At 47.0% G+C, this 19,182-nt stretch overlaps 1 protein-coding gene across 6 annotated transcripts in view; it reads left to right on the top strand.

Annotated features, from left to right (window-relative positions):
* Nucleotides 1-19,182, top strand: part of tmem63c (transmembrane protein 63C) — an 88,887-nt gene that overhangs the window by 33,724 nt on the left and 35,981 nt on the right. For 2 of the 6 annotated variants that reach the window (XM_033027445.1, XM_033027443.1), the window contains 2 exons: nucleotides 12,155-12,228; nucleotides 18,951-19,172. In XM_033027445.1, coding sequence (XP_032883336.1) covers nucleotides 18,969-19,172 — 204 coding nt within the window. In that variant the 5' untranslated portion in view covers nucleotides 12,155-12,228; nucleotides 18,951-18,968. Of the gene's footprint in view, nucleotides 1-857; nucleotides 1,040-12,154; nucleotides 12,229-18,950; nucleotides 19,173-19,182 lie in introns of those variants that run through there. The other 4 variants (XM_033027448.1, XM_033027446.1, XM_033027444.1 and 1 more) reach the window with 3 other exon arrangements.

Here is a 19,182-nt window from a genome sequence, read left to right as displayed (position 1 = left end):
AGATTGGTGTTGTCAGGATTGAAGGACCTGAACTATGGGGAGAGGTTGAGCAGACTGGGTCACTATTCCTTGGAGTGCAGGAGGATGACGGGGTGATCTGAGAGCTGTAAAAGATCATGAGGGGGTAAGGTCGAAGCCTTTTACCCAGAGTAGCAGAATCAAGAACCAAGGTGATGGGGAAAAGATTGAATAAGAACCTAAGGGGCACGTTTTTCATACAATGGTGGGTGTATGGAATGAGCCGCTGGAGGTTGAGGCAGGTACTATAATTCATTAGTTCTGGGAACAGAATTAGGCCATATGGCCCATTAAGTCTACTCCCACATTCAATCATGGCTGATCTATATCTCCCTATAACAAATGTAAAATACATTTGGACAGGTACATGGATAGGAAAGGTTTGGAGGAATAAAGACCAAATGTGAGGTACACAAAAAAAAGCTGGAGAAACTCAGCGGGTGCAGCTGCATCTATGGAGCGAAGGAAATAGGCAACGTTTCGGGCCGAAACCCTTCTTCAGATCAAATGTGGGCAGATGTGACTAGTGTAGATGGGGCATGTTTGTCAGTATGGGCGAGTTGGGTGGAACGGCCTGTTTCCATGCTGTGTCATTCACTGTGAATTTGTCACGCTGTTGTGGGTGGCTGAGTGCAGGTTTTGGACTGGTTCCGGCATTGCGGGCTTGTACAGAATGCTTGGCTTGTATTTGTTTTCAAAGCCACTACGTTCATTATTGCTTCTTCCATGGCTCTTTGTGCCAACGGCCAGATGAAGCCTGCAGTGATGATTTCACAGTTCCAGCTTGTTGGCTGCACTCTCATACAAACCATTTCAGCTAATTGGTTAGTATTGAGCCCTGTGTGTGCTGACTCACGTTGGCCTGGAGGCTTGTGTGTGCGGCAGGCTGCATTAACAGCATTATTACCCTGCTGCCTGCGGCACTGATGACTCAGGCTCACAGGCTCAGCAGCAGTCGGCAACTACTGCGAGGAGCTGTGCTACCGATCGCGGCTGTCTGCACGTCTGCTCTCTCTACCTGGTGAGTTGCTGATGTACAAATGGGTGAGATGCAGGGGCTGGGCTCCCCACTGAATAGCCTGTCTATGAGTTTAAGCATGGGTTAGAAGCAAGAAGTGCGAGGAGGCTGCAGAGCCTTGCAGTGCCTTGCAGCAGCAGCTGGTGATGCACAGCATGAAGCTGAGATGCGGCCACTCGATCCGTTTCAGCAACCTCGCACTCTGCTGTTCCACCAATGAACGGCAGAGTCACACAGTTGCTAGAGCCACTGCCTCACAGCGCCAGAGACATGGGTGTCCTCCAGTAGAGCTGCTGCCTCACAGTGTCAGTGTCCTCCAGTAGAGCCACTGCCCCACAGGGCCAGAGACATGGGTGTCCTCCAGTAGAGTCACTGCCCCACAGTGCCAGAGACATGGGTGTCCTCCAATAGAGCTGCTGCCTCACAGTTCCAGTGACCTCCAGTAGAGCCACTGCCCCACAGTGCCAGAGAAATGGGTTTACTCCAGGTGCTCCCGCAGTCTAACGACACGCAGGATAATTGGCCTCAGTAAATGCCCCAAGTGTATAGGGAGTGGATGAGAAAGTGGATAAGAGAGCTAGTGAAAAGGAGTGATCGGTGGTCATGTCCATGCTGTATTGCTAAACTAACTAAAAGGAGTTAAATAAGCCGTACATTCCCCATCACGTCATCAGCTCTGTGTTCTACTCATCTCAGCCAAGGCCCCAGGGCTCTTTGCTGCCTGTGTTTCAGCCACACCTGCTCAGTATCTGCAGCTCCCAGAGCCGTGCATCACGGAAACAGACCCTTTCACCCAACTGGTCCAATCCAACCCAGATACCTCATCTAAACTAGTCCCATTTACCCTCATTTCACCCATATCTCTCTAAACTTTTCCTATCCATGCACCTGTCCAAATGTCTTTTAAAAGTTGTTATAGTACCTGCCTCAATGACCTCCTCTGGCAGCTGGTTCCATACACCACAAGCTGTCCCTCAGGTTCCTGTTCAATCTTTCTCCTCTCGCCCAAAATCCAGCTGTCCCAGTTGTAAAGCGGAGCGTCTTTGAGTTAAGTTATGAATCGGCACTGGGCAATGCTGCGGCTTTGACAAGTGCAAGCTCTAATAATGGACTCTCCACCAGAGGTGGTGGAAGGCAAATAAGTTTCACGTGAGAAATGCGAGGAATGTTTAGAAGGAAAAGATGATCAGAATGAAGCAAGAAGTTTTGCCTTTGTTTAAGAAGGGAAGCAGAGGCAATCCATGGCATGAAAGGTCAGAGTGCGTGACAATGACGTCCAGGGCATGAACGGTCAGGGTGCTTGATGTCCAGGGCATGAACAGTCAGGGTGCTTGATGTCCAGGGCATGAACGGTCAGGGTGCTTGACGTCAATGGTCAGGAAGCTGGAGAGGATTCTTCAGAATAGGATTGACTCCATTCGGAAGAGAATGGGTTAATTCGGGAGAGTCGGCATGGCGCTGTACGCGACGGGACATTTTTCACTAGTTTAATCGTTTTTTGAGGAGGCCATGAACGTGATCTATGACCGTGGTGGATGTTATGGATTTTAGTAAGGCTTTTGATACAGTGCCCCAAGATCAAGTTTAAGATGCTTTGGATCCACAGTGACTTGTACGGATTCTTAACTGGCTTTCTGATAGGTGTAGGTTCATTACTGAGGTACAGTGAAACACATTGCTTTGCAAGCTTCCCATCACATATGACAATGCTGTACATAAATACAATCACATCAAACTCCAGTACAATTGGTAGAGCAAATGGGAAGGTACAGAGTGCAGAATATAGTTCTCAGCATTGTAGTGCTAGATTTACAGGTGTAAAAGAGTAGAGTGATTGTATTGGAGAGGGGTAGATCCTTGTCTGAGAAGAGCATTTACTGGATCCATCTTAGTGTCAGAAGACGGTTGTAGTGGAAGGGCGTCAGTCAGTCAGTCAGGCTGGATGTCTGTGACCAGTGGAGTTCCACGGGGATCTGTGCTGGGAACTCTGCTGTTTGTGATCAATGTAAATGACTTGGACACAAATGGAGATGGGTTGGTTAGTAAGTTTACAGACGAGACGGAGAATGTTGGAGTTACAGACTGAGCAAGGCTGTCACTGCATGATAAAGACCAGATGCACAAATGGCTGAAGAAATACCAGTTGGAGTTTAATGTGTGCAATCGAATGTACGGGGTAAGTGTGCAATTAATGAAGTGACTGATGTATAGAAGGCTCCCGGTCAATAGCGCGCTGAAAGTGAAGAGACTGATGTATAGAAGGCTCCCGGTCAGTAGCGCGCTGAAAGTGACAGCCCACGTTGATAGCGTAGTAATCAAGGCGTGTATGCCTTCATTGGGTGCGGGCGGCATTGAGTGTAAGAATCAGGAAGTCATGACGCAGCTTTATGGGACTTTGCTCAGGCTGTATTTGGAGTATTGGCTGCAGTTCTGGTCACCCCATTACAGGAATGGTATTGAGGCTTTGGAGGGGGTGCAGAAGAGTTTACCAGAATGATGTGTTTAAAAAGGAACTGCAGATGCTGGAAAATCGAAGGTACACAAAAATGCTGGAGAAACTCAGCGGGTGCAGCAGCATCTATGTAGCGAAGGAAATAGGCAACGTTTCGGGCCAAAACCCTTCTTCAGACACCAGAATGATGCCTGGATTAGAGGCTATCAAATATGTTGGACAAACTTGGATTGTTTTCTCGGGAGCATCGGAGGATGAGGGGAAAATTGCTAGAAGTGTATAAAATTAAGAGAGGCATAGATAACGTAAACAGTCAGAATCCAGTATGGAAAAGTCAAATAATAGAGGGCAAAGCTTCAGGGTGAAAGGGGCAAAGTTTAAAGGAGATGTGTGGGGCAGGTGTTTTACACAGAGGGTGGTGGGTGCTTGGAATGCGCTTCCAGGGGTGGTGGTGGAGGCTGATGCCATAGTGGTGTTTGAATAGGCACATGGATATGCAGGGAATGGAGGGGGATGGATCATATACAGGCAGATGTGATTATTTTAGGTTAGCATCATGTTTAGCACAAACATTGTGGGCCAAAGGACCTTATCCAGGTCTGTGCTAGCAGAACTGTGTTCCCCGATGATGGAGCTTTGACTGGAGGCTCACAGTCAGGACAGGAGCAGTAACAGAATTGAGATGAGGAGAAATGTCTTTACTCTGATACTTAACTATGACAATGTTATTAGTCTTGCAAAGAAAGATACAGAGTGCTGGAGTAGCTCAGCGGGTCAGGCAGCATCTGTGGAGAACATGGATAGGTGACGTTTCACAGAGTGCTGGAGTAACTCAGCGGGCCAGGCAGCATCTGTGGAGAACATGGATAGGTGACGTTTCACAGAGTGCTGGAGTAACTCAGCGGGCCAGGCAGCATCTGTGGAGAACATGGTTAGGTGACGTTTCACAGAGTGCCGGCGTAACTCAGCGGGTCAGGCAGCGTCTGGAGTACATGGATAGGTGACGTTTCGGGTTTGGACCCTTCCTTGGACCTGAAATGTCACCCATTCCATGGTCTTCAGAGATGTTGCCTGATCCGCTGAGTTACCTCAGCATTTTTGTGTCTTTCTTTGGCATAAACCATCATGTTATTATGATTAGTCTCACACTGCCTGCAACCTACTAACATAACCATATAACAATTACAGCACGGAAACAGGCCATCTCGGCCCTTCTAGTCCGTGCCGAACACTTACTCTCACCTAGTCCCATCTACCTGCACTCAGACCATAACCCTCCATTCCTTTCCCGTCCATATACTTATCCGATTTATTTTTAAATGATAAAATCGAACCTGCCTCCACCACTTCCACTGGAAGCTCATTCCACACAGCTACCACTCTCTAAGTAAAGAAGTTCCCCCTTATGTTACCCCTAAACTTCTGTCCCTTAATTCTCAAATCATGTCCTCCAGTTTGAATCTTCCCTACTCTCAATGGAAAAAGCTTATCCACGTCAACTCTGTCTATCCCTCTCATAATTTTACAAACCTCTATCAAGGCCCCCCTTAACCTTCTGCGCTCCAAAAAATAAAGACCTAACTTGTTCAACCTTTCTCTGTAACTTAGGTGCTGAAACCCAGGCAACATTCTAGTAAATCCCCTCTGTACTCTCTCTATTTTGTTGACATTTTCCTATAATTTGGCGACCAAAATTGTACACCATACTCCAGAATTGGCCTCACCAATGCCTTGTACAATTTTAACATTACACCCCAACTTCTATACTCAATGCTCTGATTTATAAAGGCCAGCACACCAAAAGCTTTCTTTACCACCCATCTACATGAGATTCCACCTTCAGGGAACTATGCACAGTTATTCCTCGATCCCACTGTTCAACTGCATTCCTCAATTCGCTACCATTTACCATGTACGTCCTATTTTGATTTGTCCTGCCAAGATGTAGCACCTCACACTTATCAGCATTAAACTCCATCTGCCATCTTTCAGCCCACTCTTCCAAATGGCCTAAATTTCGCTGTAGACTTTGAAAATCTACTTCATTATCCACAACACCACCTATCTTAGTATCATCTGCATACTTACTAATCCAATTTACCACACCATCATCCAGATCATTGATGTATATGACAAACAACAGTGGACCCAACACAGATCCCTGAGGCACCCCACTAGTCACCGGCCTCCAACCTGACAAACAGCCATCCACCATTACTCTCTGGTCCCTCCCATTCAGCCACTGTTGAATCCATCTTGCTACTCCACCACTAATACCCAACAATTGAACCTTCTTAACCAACCTTCCATGTGGAACCTTGTCAAAGGCCTTACTGAAATCCATATAGACAACATCCACCGCTTTACCCTCATCAATTTCCCTAGTAACCTCTTCAAAGAATTCAAGAAGATTAGTCAAACATGACCTTCCAGGCACAAATCCATGTTGACTGTTCCTAATCAGACCCTGTTTATCCAGATGATTATATATATTATCTCTAATAATCCTATCCATTAATTTGCCCACCACTGACGTCAAACTAACAGGTCTATAATTGCTAGGTTTACTCTTAGAACCCTTTTTAAACAATGGAACAACATGCGCAGTACGCCAATCCTCCGGCACCATTCCCGTTTCTAATGACATTTGAAATATTTCTGTCATAGCCCCTGCTATTTCTACACTAACTTCCCTCAATGTCCTAGGGAATATCCTGTCAGGACCTGGAGACTTATCCACTTTTATATTTTTCAAAAGTGTCAGTACTTCCTCATAGTTTCCATAGCTACTCTACTTGTTTCCCTTACCTCACATAATTCAATATCCTTCTCCTTGGTGAATACCAAAGAAAATAAATTGTTCAATATCTCCCCCATCTCTTTTGGCTCTGCAGATAGCTGTCCACTCTGACCCTCTAATGGACCAATTTTATCCCTCGTTATCCTTTTGCTATTAATATAGCTGTGGAAACCCTTTGGATTTACTTTCACCTTACTTGCCAAAGCAACCTCATATCTTCTTTTAGCTTTTCTAATTTATTTCTTAAGATTCTTTTTACATTATTTATACTCCTCAAGCACCTCATTTACTCCATGCTGCCTTAAATTATTGTAGATCTCTCTCTTTTTCCGAACCGTGTCCAATTTCCTTTGAAAACCATGGCTCTTTCCAATTATTACTCTTTCCTTTCAACCGAACAGGGACATAAAGATTCTGTACTCTTAAAATTTCACCTTTAAATGTCCTCCATTTCTCTTTTACATCCTTCCCATAAAACAAAATGTCCCAATTCACTCCTTTTAAATCCTTTCGCATCTCCTCAAAGTTAGCCTTTCTCCAATCAAAAATCTCAACCCTTGGTCCAGTTCTGACCTTCTCCATAATTATATTGAAACTAATCATATTGTGATCACTGGACACAAAGTGATCCCCAACACATACCTCCGCCACCTGACCTGTCTCATTTCCTAACAGGAGGTCCAACACTGCCCCTTCTCTAGTAGGTACCTCTATGTATTGCTGCAAAAAACTATCCTGCACACATTTTACAAACTCCAAACCATCCAGCCATTTTACAGAATGTGTTTCCCAGTCTATGTGTGGAAAATTGAAATCTCCAACAATCACTACCTTGTGCTTACTACTAATATCTGCTATCTCCTTACATATTTGCTCTTCCAATTCTCGCTCCCCATTAGGCGGTCTATAATACACCCCTATAAGTGTTGCTACACCTTTCCCATTTCTCAGTTCCACCCAAATAGCCTCCTTAGACGAGCCTTCTAATCTATCCTGCCAAAGCACTACTGTAATATCTTCCCTGACAAGCAATGCAACACCTCCACCTCTTGCCCCTCCAATTCTATCACACCTGAAGCAACGAAATCCTGGAATATTTAGTTTCCAATCACAGCCATCCTGCAACCATGTTTCACTAATCACCACAACATCATACTTCCAGGTGTTAATCCAGGCTCTAAACTCATCCACCTTTCTTACAATGCTCCTAGCATTAAAATATACACATTTAAGAAACCCACCACCTCTTATTCTCTGTTTATTATATTTTTCTTTCTCCCCTACGTTGGATCTGAGTGGTTCCCTTCTCTGCCTCCTGCCTCACACACTGTCCACTAGCTTTCTCTATTTGAGTCCCTCCCCCCAACATACTTGTTCCTCTAATCTCCGCTGAATACTTGGGGGCCTGTAGTATACTCCCAACAAGGTGATCATCCCCTTCTGATTTCCCAGCTCTGGCCTCACTGGATAAACCACACAGTCTGTAGAAGGGTCTCGACCCGAAACGTCACCCATTCCTTCTCTCCGCAGATGATGCCTGACCCGCTGAGTTACTCCAGCACTATGTATCTATCTTCGGTTTAAACCAGCATCTGCAGTTCCTTCCTACACATCAGTAATGTCACCTTGGACTACTGCCGTGACATTCTCTTTAATTAGTAAAGCAACTTCTTCTCCTCTTATCCACTTGCCTCTATCTACCACATGTGTAGCATCTGTAGCCTGGAACATTAAGCTGCCAGTCCTATCCCTCCCTCAGTCAGGTTTCTGTTACGGCTATAACACCCCAGTTGCATTGTCCTATCCACGGCCTGAGTTCATTTGCCTTAACTGTCAGGCCTTTTGCATGAAAATACATGCAAGATAATTCACCAGTTGTTCCTCGATCCCTGTTGTGCTCCCGCCATCCTGTCAACTTGCAGCCTTTCACCTGCTTCTGTCCTGCATTGGATCCTGCTCGACCTGAAACGTCACCCATTCCTACTCTCCGGAGATGCTGCATGTCCCACTGAGTTACTCCAGCATTTTGTGTCTTATCTTCGATGGAAACCAGTATCTGCAGTTCCTTCCTACACATTGGACCTGGCCTTCGTGCCAATCCAGTAGTAACCCACCCAAGTTGCACCAGTGAACCCGCCTGCCAGGATCTTGCTTCTCTCCAGTTCAGATGCAACTCATTCCTTCTGTACAGGTCACCTCTGCCCCAGAAGGGATCCCAATGGTTCAAAATCTGAATCCCTGTCCCCTGCTCCAACCCCTCAGCCACACATTCACCTGTCCTGTCTTCCTGTTCTTACCATCACTAGAACATGGCTCTGGCAGTAATTTGCAGAACTCCCTGTATTTAGTCCACGGACCTCATCCCCTTGTCATTGGTGACCCTGTACACAATGACGCCCGGCTGCTCCCCCTCCCCCTTGAGAATGTCGGTCACCCGCTCCTAGACCTCCTGGACCCTGGCCCCATGCAGACAGCTCACCATCCTGCAGCCTCACTGCCTCCACTGCATCTCCTGCCGGCCCTCTAGACAGTGGGTAGATCACCACTGAGACTCTGCCCGACATGACCCTCCCCCTTGAGCACCTGCTCGTAGACATCCTGGACCCTGGCCCCAGGGACAGCTCACCATCCTGCAGCGTCACTGCCTCCACTGCATCCCCTCCTGGCCGGCCCCCTCCTCTCCTAACACTATGATTTGTTAGTCTTTCTCCTCGATCTGGCGGCGGTTTGAAACTCCACACAGAGGAGGGTTAAGAGTGGAGACATGAAAGAGACTTTATTGTTCAAAGAGATCAGCCATGATCACATTGAATGGCAGTGCTGGCTCGAAGGGCCCAATGGCCTGCTCCTGCACCTATTGTCTATTGTCTATTTATTTGTTGGTCCCTGGGTGTTTGAGTCTTCAGTCTGTGTGTGAATATCTAGAGGGGATTGTCCTGTAGGGGGCGCTCCTCTGTGTGCAGCCATGTCAGCAGCGCATCAGTTTTTCCAGCTTTTTTAAATTTTTTAGTATGTTTTAAAGTATGTATTTTGTGTTTCTTCGTGTGCTTTGTGTGGGGGGTGGTGTGGGGGGGTAAGGGGGAAACCGCTTCGGTCGCCTCCTCCATGGAGAGGCGACTTTTTCCAGGTCACCTCCCCCGTGGCCTAACATCAAGGATCGACGCGGCCTTTCCCGGAGACACGCCCGGGGCTTCAGCGGCGGGCGCAGCGTGGACTCTCGGCGTGGAGCGGGTGAGCCCTCGCTGGGGCTCGCTGGAGGGGAGCGTTCCGTTTCGCTGGCCCGGGGCAGCTGGCAGCCTGAAGTCGCAGCCTGAAGCCGCGGTCTGCAGAGCTCCAGCTGGTGCGGCGTCTACAGCCCGGCATCCCTCGTGGGGGACCCGGGGGAAGAAGAAGCCATCACTGCCGGCCCGCGGCCAACTTCTACCGCGGGTGCGGCATGGACTTACCATCACCCCTGGAGGGGAGCTTCGACCGCCGGCCCTGCAGTCTACGGTGCTTCTGGCTGCGGCGGGGACTTTAAATCTCGACCGCCGGCCTGCGGCCTACAAAAATCCAAAGCCGCGGTCTCCGGTGAGGAAGACCCGATCCTGGACTGACTGGACTCTGGTCCTGTACACGGGGGGGAAATGGAGGAGGACTGGCCAAATTTTTGTGCCTTCCACCACAGTGATGAATGCTGTGGTGGATGTTTGTGTTACAGTTTTATTGTGTGTTCTTTATTATTGTACTGCTGCTGACAACCCAAATTTCCACCGACCCTGGTTGTGTGGCAATAAATTATATCTATCTATCTATTCCCACACAAATGATTGTTGGCACAAGAGAGTAAATGACTTGAGGCAAATTAATCTTGAATGTGCAGAGAGTGATTGGCGTTGGGTGTGGGTGTGCTTGGGTGCAACTCCCTGAGGCACTTCATTGTTGCTTCAGTCAATAACAGTTCCTGACCTGGGCTGGAAACAGAGAGATGAATGCCACATTGGCTCAGTGCCAGTCAGTGCATTTGCTTAATCCTCTCTACAGCTGCACTAACATTGCAGAGACAACATTAGACAACAAACACGGCACCTCTTCTGCTTTGTCCATCCAGGAGATGATACACGCACTGATCATGGATCCGTCCATCTCCTGGCCCCATGTGTCCCGAGGGCCATTGAACAACTGGCAAATCTTGGGACCACTTACAACGCAGGTAGACATCGATGATGAAATTCATCAATGCTTCAGCGCTGCCATTGTGCAAACCTGGACCTGCTTGGAAATGGGTTGAATATAAATAGACATGATGGTCAGCATCAACATGGTGGGGCCAAAGGCCTCTTTCTGAGCTGTATGACAATGGCCTGAGACCTGACACAAAGCTCATCATCTTGTGGGCAGCATCGATTCTTTCATCATGTCCGGCATGTGCATTGTGGGCCGAAGGGCCTGATCCTGTGCTGGATTCTTCCATGTTCTTGTCTTCTTGTCTTTGTCTTCCTGTCTGTTTCTGAAATGTGGACTACCTACCGCAGAGATCTCGAAGCAGCAGAGAAACTACAGATATCATCCCTGTAAAGTTCTCCCAGTGTGCTGGAAGAAATGCAACCCTGTGTGAATGTCCCTGGCCAAATCACCACCGTGCACTGAGGCACAGGCCTGTGTAGTCAATTCCCAACTAGATGACCACTGCGCATTGAAGTACACACCAGCACACTCAGTCCCCGGCCAGATGACCACCATGCATTGAGGCACAGGCCTTTCAAGAGATTCAGCATGTCACCAAATACTCTTAACAAACTTCTACAGATGTACTGAAGAAAGCATCATGGGTGGATACAACATGCTGGAGTAACTCAGCGGGACAGGCAGCATCGCTGGAGAGAAGGAATGGGAAGTCTAAAGAAGGGTCTCGACTTGAAACGCCACCCATTCCTTCTCTCCAGTGATGCTGCCTGTCCTTCTAAGAAAGTGAAGCTGTTGATGTACTTTCTTCATGCTGGGCCCAGGATAGGTCATTCAAGTCGTTAACTTGCAGAAATGTGAAGCTGCTAACTCTCTTTATCATCAATGACAACTGGTATACGGTGTTCCAACTTCCCCATTCTGGTCGAGGATTAGTTCTTTGGCCTTGTTCACATTGAGTGAGAGGTTGGCGTGGCACCTTCAACCAGGTGTTCTACCTGTCTCTTGTACGCTGACAATATAGATTCTTTCATTCTCTCAGCGTTTGCATCTACAGGCATGTCCTGTGTTTGTTCTGTGGTGCATCAAGGTTGTCCGTTAGATGACAACGTTCCCTGATAGCTCCCACATTCTCCATTAAATTCTTTCCTTTTCATGTTCTCTGTTGTCTCAAACATACAACCAGCAGGCTGCTTATTTAAAACAGTTCATTTTTGGTGTGTGTCCAATGTGTGTTGTACCCCATGCCCGTAATCTCACTGTCTCTTTCTTCTCTAACATTAATAATGGATGGGATTTATATAGCGCCTTTCTAATACTCAAGGCGCTTTACATCGCATTATTCATTCACTCCTCAGTCACACTCGGTGGTGATAAGCTACTTCTGTAGCCACAGCTGCCCTGGGGCAGACTGACGGAAGCGTGGCTGCCATTCTGCGCCTACGGCCCCTCCGACCACCACCAATCACTCACACACATTCACACACATTCACACACAGGCAAAGGTGGGTGAAGTGTCTTGCCCAAGGACACAACGACAGTATGCACTCCAAGCGGGATTCGAACCGGCTACTTTCCGGTCGCCAGCCGAACACTTAGCCCATTGTGCCATCTGTCGTCCCAGCTGATCGCACTGTCATGTTATTGCTCAGTCCTCTCGTGCCATTGACTAACCATTCATCAGTTTCTTCATGGTCCACAGGTAGACCAGGATTTAGCTGCTGATCTCTACATTGGCCAGAGCTGTGTGGTCTTCTTGGTCCTCTCAAGGTGCAGGTAAGAGTTCAGCTTTTGGTTGGAGTCACCTGTCGGCCAGGTCAAAGTGGCAGAGTTCCTTCTCTGAGATACAGAGTGAACTCAACAATGGGCGCAGAGCCAATCACATGGTAGACACAGGGAACTGCAGATGCAGGTTTACAAAAAAAGTCACAAAGCCCTGGAACAGTAGAACAGGCAGCACATCTGGAAAAGATGGATAGGTGACATTTAGGGTCGGGATCTTCAGTCACAAAGCTGTATGACTCTATATGTCATAACTTTATCTATACTGGTTAGGCCAGAGTGGAATATCGTGTGCAGTTCTCGTTGCCACACTGTAGGGTGTGAAGTAGGTGCTTGTTCAACGACAAGCTTTTCCTGTAAGTAAAAACTCCTACGCATGCCTGGAACCCCCAAACATGCATGGACTTTATTAAGTCGTTAAAGGCACATTACACATATTGTAACAGTGCTGGAGATGGTGTGAAGCTGAGCCCCCATGTGGTGCCGGCCATTAGTGGGACACACTGAGTAGATTGGGTTTATTTTCCTTGAACTGGTGGAGGCTGGACAACAGGGATATGGATCATAAGAAATCTTTCCTCTACGCAGAGGTGTCCAAGATCAGGCATCATCGGACAATGGGAAGTGAGTTTAGAGGGCATCGGAAAAAGAATGGTTAGTATCTGGAAGCTACAGCCTGAGTAGTTTGCAGAGGCAACTTCAATCACCACATGTGGAATCCTGACTAATAGGATCAGCATAACGATGGTTGGCCTGGACTTGGGGACAAAGGCCTGTCCCTGCACCTATCCCTGCCCCTGTCCCCGTCCCCGTCCCCGTCCCCGTCCCCGTCCCCGCCCCCGCCCCCGCCCCCGCCCCTGCCCCCGCCCCTGCCCCTGCCCCTGCCCCTTCCTGTCCTTGTCCACGTGGATATAGAAACATAGGTGCAGGAGTAGGCCATTCGGCTCTTCGTGCTAGCACCGCCATTCAATATGATCATGGCTGATCATCTAAAACCAGTACCCTGTTCCTGTTTGTATTTTAGAAGATAGACACAAAATGTTCAAGTAACTCAGTAGGTCAGGCAGCATCTGTGGAGAACAAGGGTAGGTGACGTTTCGAGTCGGGACTCGGCATTGTATTCAGTTTATGTCAACCAGCTACAGGAGGGATTAAGGGAAAGAGTGCAGAGAAGGTTTCAGAGCAAGTTGCCACGACGTGAAGACCTGACTTCACTGGGAGAGGTGAGGCAGCTCAGGAATGTATTCCTTGCAGTCGGCTGAGGGGGTGATCTTTTCCCAGCGTGAACTGTCTTTGTCCCAGGGTACAATAGTCTAAACACATCGATTGTGGTGGGTATGTGGAACGTTGAAGCATGTTCAATAACAACATTTCAAAGATATTTGGACACGTGTATGGATAGGGAAGGTCATAGAGTCACAGAGAAGTCACCTTGATGTCCTCTGGTCCTCGATTCCCCTACTCTGGGCAAGAGACACGGTGCATCTACCCGATCTATTCCTCTCATGATTTTATACACCTGTATAAGGTCACCCCTCATCCTCCTGCACTCCATGGAATAGAGACCCAGCCTACTCAACCCCTCCCTATAGCTCACACCCTCTAGTCCTGGCAACAACCTCGTAAATCCTTTCTAAACACTTTCAAGCTTGACAATATCTTCCCTATAACATGGTGCCCAGAACTGAACACAATACTCTAAACATGGTCTCACCAAATTCTTATACAACTGCAACATGACCTCCCAACTTCTATACTCAATACTCTGACTGATGAAGGTCAAAGTGGCAAAAGCCTTTTTGACCACCTTATCTACCTGCGACTTGACCTTCAAGGAACCATGCACCTGTACTCCTAGATCCCTCTGCTCTACAACACTACCCAGGGGCCTACCATTCACTGTGTAGGTCCTGCCCTTGTTAGACGTCCCAAAATGCAACACCTCACACTTCTCTGTATTAAATTCCATCAACCATTCCTCCGCCCACCTGGCCAATCGATCCAGATCCTGCTGCAATCGTTCACAACCATCTTCACTATCTGCAAAACCACTCACTTTTATATCATCAGCAAACTTGCTAATCTTGCCCTGTATGTTCTCATCCAAATCATTGATGTAGATGACAAACAGTAACGGGCCCAGCACTGAACCCTGAGGCTCACCACTAGTCACAGGCCTCCAGTCCAAGAAGCAACCTTCCACCATTAGAGGGATATTGGCCAAATACAGGCAAATGGCAGTAGCTTGGATGGGAATGTTGGTCAGCATGGAACCATTGGGCTGAAGGGCCTATTTCCATGGTGTATGACTCTTAATTGCGGGAGTAGGTCTGTTAGCCTCTCGTGTTGCTTCTCCATTCAATGTGATATTGATTGATTATTGATAATGTCAATGATAATAGACAATTGTCTATTGTCTATTGTCTATTATCATTGACATTCGGAACCCTGTTCTTGCATTCTCCCAATATCCTTTGCTTCTTTAGCCATTTCTAACCATATAACCATATAACAATTACAGCATGGAAACAGGCCATCTCGGCCCTACAAGTCCGTGCCGAACAACTTTTTTCCCTTAGTCCCACCTGCCTGCACTCATACCATAACCCTCCATTCCCTTCTCATTCATATGCCTATCCAATTTATTTTTAAATGATACCAACGAACCTGCCGCCACCACTTCCACTGGAATCTCATTTCACACCGCTACCACTCTCTGAGTAAAGAAGTTCCCCCTCATGTTACCCCTAAACTTCTGTCCCTTAATTCTGAAGTCATGTCCTCTTGTTTGAATCTTCCCTATTCTCAAAGGGAAAAGCTTGTCCACATTAACTCTGTCTATCCCTCTCATCATTTTAAAGACCTCTATCAAGTCCCCCCTTAACCTTCTGAGCTCCAGAGAATAAAGACCTAACTTATTCAACCTATCTCTGTAACTTAGTTCTTGAAACCCAGGCAACATTCTAGTAAATCTCCTCTGTACTCTCTCTATTTTGTTGACATCCTTCCTATAATTGGGCGACCAAAATTGTACACCATACTCCAGATTTGGTCTCACCAATGCCTTGTACAATTTTAAAATTACATCCCAGCTTCTATACTCAATGCTCTGATTTATAAAGGCTAGCATACCAAAAGCTTTCTTTACCACCCTATCTATATGAGATTCCACCTTCAAGGAACTATGCACGGTTATTCCCAGATCCCTCTGTTCAACTGTATTCTTCAATTCCCTACCATTTACCATGTACGTCCTATTTTGATTTGTCCTGCCAAGGTGTAGCACCTCACATTTATCAGCATTAAACTCCATCTGCCATCTTTCAGCCCATTTTTCCAAATGGCCTAAATCACTCTGTAGACTATGGAAATCCTCTTCATTATCCACAACACCCCCTATATTGGTATCATCTGCATACTTACTAATCCAATTTACCACCCCTTCATCCAGATCATTGATGTACATGACAAACAACAAAGGACCCAACACAGATCCCTGAGGCACCCCACTAGTCACCTGCCTCCAACTCGACAAACAGCCATCCACCATTACCCTCTGGCTTCTCCCATTCAGCCACTGTTGAATCCATCTTGCTATTCCTGCATTTATACCCAACAGTTGAAGTTCATTATACCCAACAGTTCATTTACTTTGGTATGTCTAACTCGCAGAATATATCCAATGATAAGGCCTCTACTGTCTCCTGCTGTGGTTGGTACGTCACAGCTTCACCACTCCTGACGTTATGACATTTCTCCTTGTTCATCTTCCACGTTTGCTTTTACCCATTAACTCCTAGTTTCCCATCTATCTCATTATGTCACCCATCATTTTGTCATCTTATTTTAAACCCTCCCCAACAGCAAACACTACACTAAGAACAATGAGGTTAACATGGTTAGTAAATTTACAGATGACACAAATTGAAGGTACAGTAGCCAGGAAGCAGATCTCTTTTCAACAGGATCTGGATCACTTGGGAAGGTGGCCAAGGAGTTGACAAGTGTCAGGTGATTACTTTGGTATGTCAAAGCAGGGCAGGACTTACACAATAAATGGTTGGGCCCTGTAGAGCCTTGTAGAGCCTTGCTGGGACTTACACAGTAAAAGGTAGGGCCCTGTAGAGCCTTGTGGGCAGGGCGTCTTAACGCATGGGCACTGTCAAGTCTTCTAATGTTTTTGCAGATTCCCCGCTTGAAAGGGATTTGATTTATCTACCCCGAAATGACGAACTGGATTCACTCAGACCAAACACTTCTTTTCCACCTTTTATTTTCTCCTTCTTTTTATTTTGGCAGATTAGCCTTTAGCAGTTTTAGTCTTTACCAGTTTTGGTCTTTATCAGGTGAAAAACCTTTAGACACAAAGGAAAAAAATATACACATTACTGTAACCAAATATAAATAACAGAAAATTACATGTATCTAACATTCCAACTCATAGCAGCCATTTTGTTTTTTAAATAATTTTCACATTTCATTAAATAAAAAATACAAATAATGCCCACTACTGTTACCAATTTTTTAGCTTAATATCATATGAATCTTTACTGTTTTTTAACACATTTTATCATATTTTTTAAAATGCAATTATTTAAACTAACACCACACATAGCATATAAGTATTAGAAATTAGTTCACATTAGCCCTTAACCCCACAATGAAGCAGGATGCACTTTACATAGACAACAAACACTATCATCACCCTGTCATCTTGGTTAACAAACACCACCAATATTTCAAACTTTCTCAATCAACACGTTAGCCAGACAAGTTTCTCAGATATTAAAGGGTTAAACAGAGTCTCTGGGGCTGCAGTCTTCGGCTCAGTTCATTTAGAGTTCAGTCCTTACCGGCTGCCAATCGGGTCTGTAGAAAATCAGTCCTGCTTGCCTTTTCTGGCTATCGCGACAGTCTTTTCGGACAGTCCTTTTGATTTACTGTTCAAGTTTTGCCGCCCGCAAGTCTCTTCTGTCTTCTTCACTGGCTTCTGGTGCTGTGTGCCCTTTTGACCCCCGGGCAGAACTCGGCAGGCTGGGGTTCCGCCCACTTTAATCACTGTCTCGTGATTTCAATGTAGCATTTCTCTGCACCTGTTCTTTCATTTTAGTTTGACTTGACAGGCACGCTGGGCAGTTGCGCTGGTCCACACCAGCATGGGGGCCCCATGCTAATCTATGTATTGTAGAATGTTATTGTAGAACATGAAAACGGAGAAGAACATCACAAGTGCATGACGGCATATTTGATTCGGAATAAAGAAACTGGAAGTGTAGGGGCCCCAGTGCACTGCTTGGCCCGGGGGCCTGTAATGCTGTTAAGACGGCCCTGCCTGTGGGACTTACACAGTAAATGGTAGGGCCCTGTAGAGTCTTGCTGAGACTTACACAGTAAACGGTAGGGCCTTGTAGAGTCTTGTAGAGCCTTGCTGGGAAACAGGTGCACGGTTCCCTGAAGATGGTGAGTCAGGTGGACAATGTGGTGAAGAGGGTGTTTGGACACTTGCCTTCATTGGGAAAGGTATTGAACAAAAGTTGGGACATCATGATGCGGCTGTACAGGACGTTGGTGAGACCACACTTGGAATTCTGCATGCAGCTCTGGTCATCCAACAACTGGAAGGATGTCACTAATTTGGAAAAGGGTGCAGAAGAGATTCACCAGATGTCACCTGGGCTTGAGTTACAGGGAGAGGTTGGATAGGCTGGGACTTGGAGTGTGTGAGGCTGACGGGTGATCTTATATGAGGGGCATGGATAGTGAACACTCCCAGTCTGTCTCCCAGGGCAGAGGAGGGAGATGTAGGAGAGAGCTCGGGAAACATTTTCACTCAGAGGGTCATCTGTATCTGGACTGAACTGCCAGAGGAAGTTGGAGAAGTAACAGACATTTGGATGGATATACATAGGAAGGGTTGAGAGGGAATAGGCAAAGTGCAATCAAATGTGAGCAGTTTTGGGCACTGTATCTGAGGAAGGATGTGCTGGTTCTGAAGAGGGCCCAGAGGAGGTATACAGGAATGATCCCAGGAATGACTGGGATAACATATGGTGAGCGTTTGTCGGCACTGGGCCTGTACTCGCTGGAGTTTGAGGGAGGATCTCTTTGAAACATACAGAATAGTGAAAGACTTGGATAGAGTGGATGTGGAGAGGATGTTTCCACTGGTGGGAGAGTCCAGGACCAGGGGTCTCAGCCTCAGAATTAAAGGACTTCCAATAGGGAGGAGATGGGGAGGAATTTCTTTAGTCAGAGGGTGGTGAATCTGTGGAATTCATTGCCACAGAAGGCTGTGGAGGCCGTCAGTGGATATTTTTAAGGCAGATTGATAGATTCTTGATTAGTACGGGTGTCAGAGGTTATGGGGAGAAGGCAGGAAAATGGGGTTAGGAGGGAGGGAGAGATCAGCCCTGATTGAACGGTGGAGTAGACTTGATGGGCCGAATGGCCTAATTCTGCTCCTATCACTTATGATACTTATGAAATGGGATTAGCCCAATATGCCAACTTGGTTGGCAATGGTATTGTGGGCCGAAGGGCCTGTACCGGTGCTGTAGGACGTGAGGACTAGTGTGGAAGGCATCACATTGGGCAGTAGGGCAATATGGCCCGGTACCTTTCCCTGATGCCCCTTGTCTCACTGCCCCCCCCCCCCCCCCACCGGTCTGCTGGAAACCTTCACCTGCATTCCTGCGCGCGCTTTGCTCTTCCTGCAGGTACGCAGCAGACTTTCGATGGACGACTCTACACTTCAACACAGTCCCCAAGCTGTCAATGACAAAGCTGGACACACCCTGGGCATCCTGAGCTTCCTGAACACTCTGGCCAACGAGACGGCGGAGCACTGCTACAGCGCAAGGTCACGCAGCACCGTGCTACAGGGCCTGTCTTTTGGAGGTGTCCCCACTGTCCTCGCCATCAACTTCATCCTCTGGCTGGTACGCACGC

This window comes from Amblyraja radiata, chromosome 9, assembly GCF_010909765.2.
Source record: "Amblyraja radiata isolate CabotCenter1 chromosome 9, sAmbRad1.1.pri, whole genome shotgun sequence".
NCBI classification, from domain to species: domain Eukaryota; kingdom Metazoa; phylum Chordata; class Chondrichthyes; order Rajiformes; family Rajidae; genus Amblyraja; species Amblyraja radiata.
The sequence above is the reverse complement of the archived record's forward strand: the minus strand, read 5'-3'. Positions and strand labels throughout refer to the sequence as shown.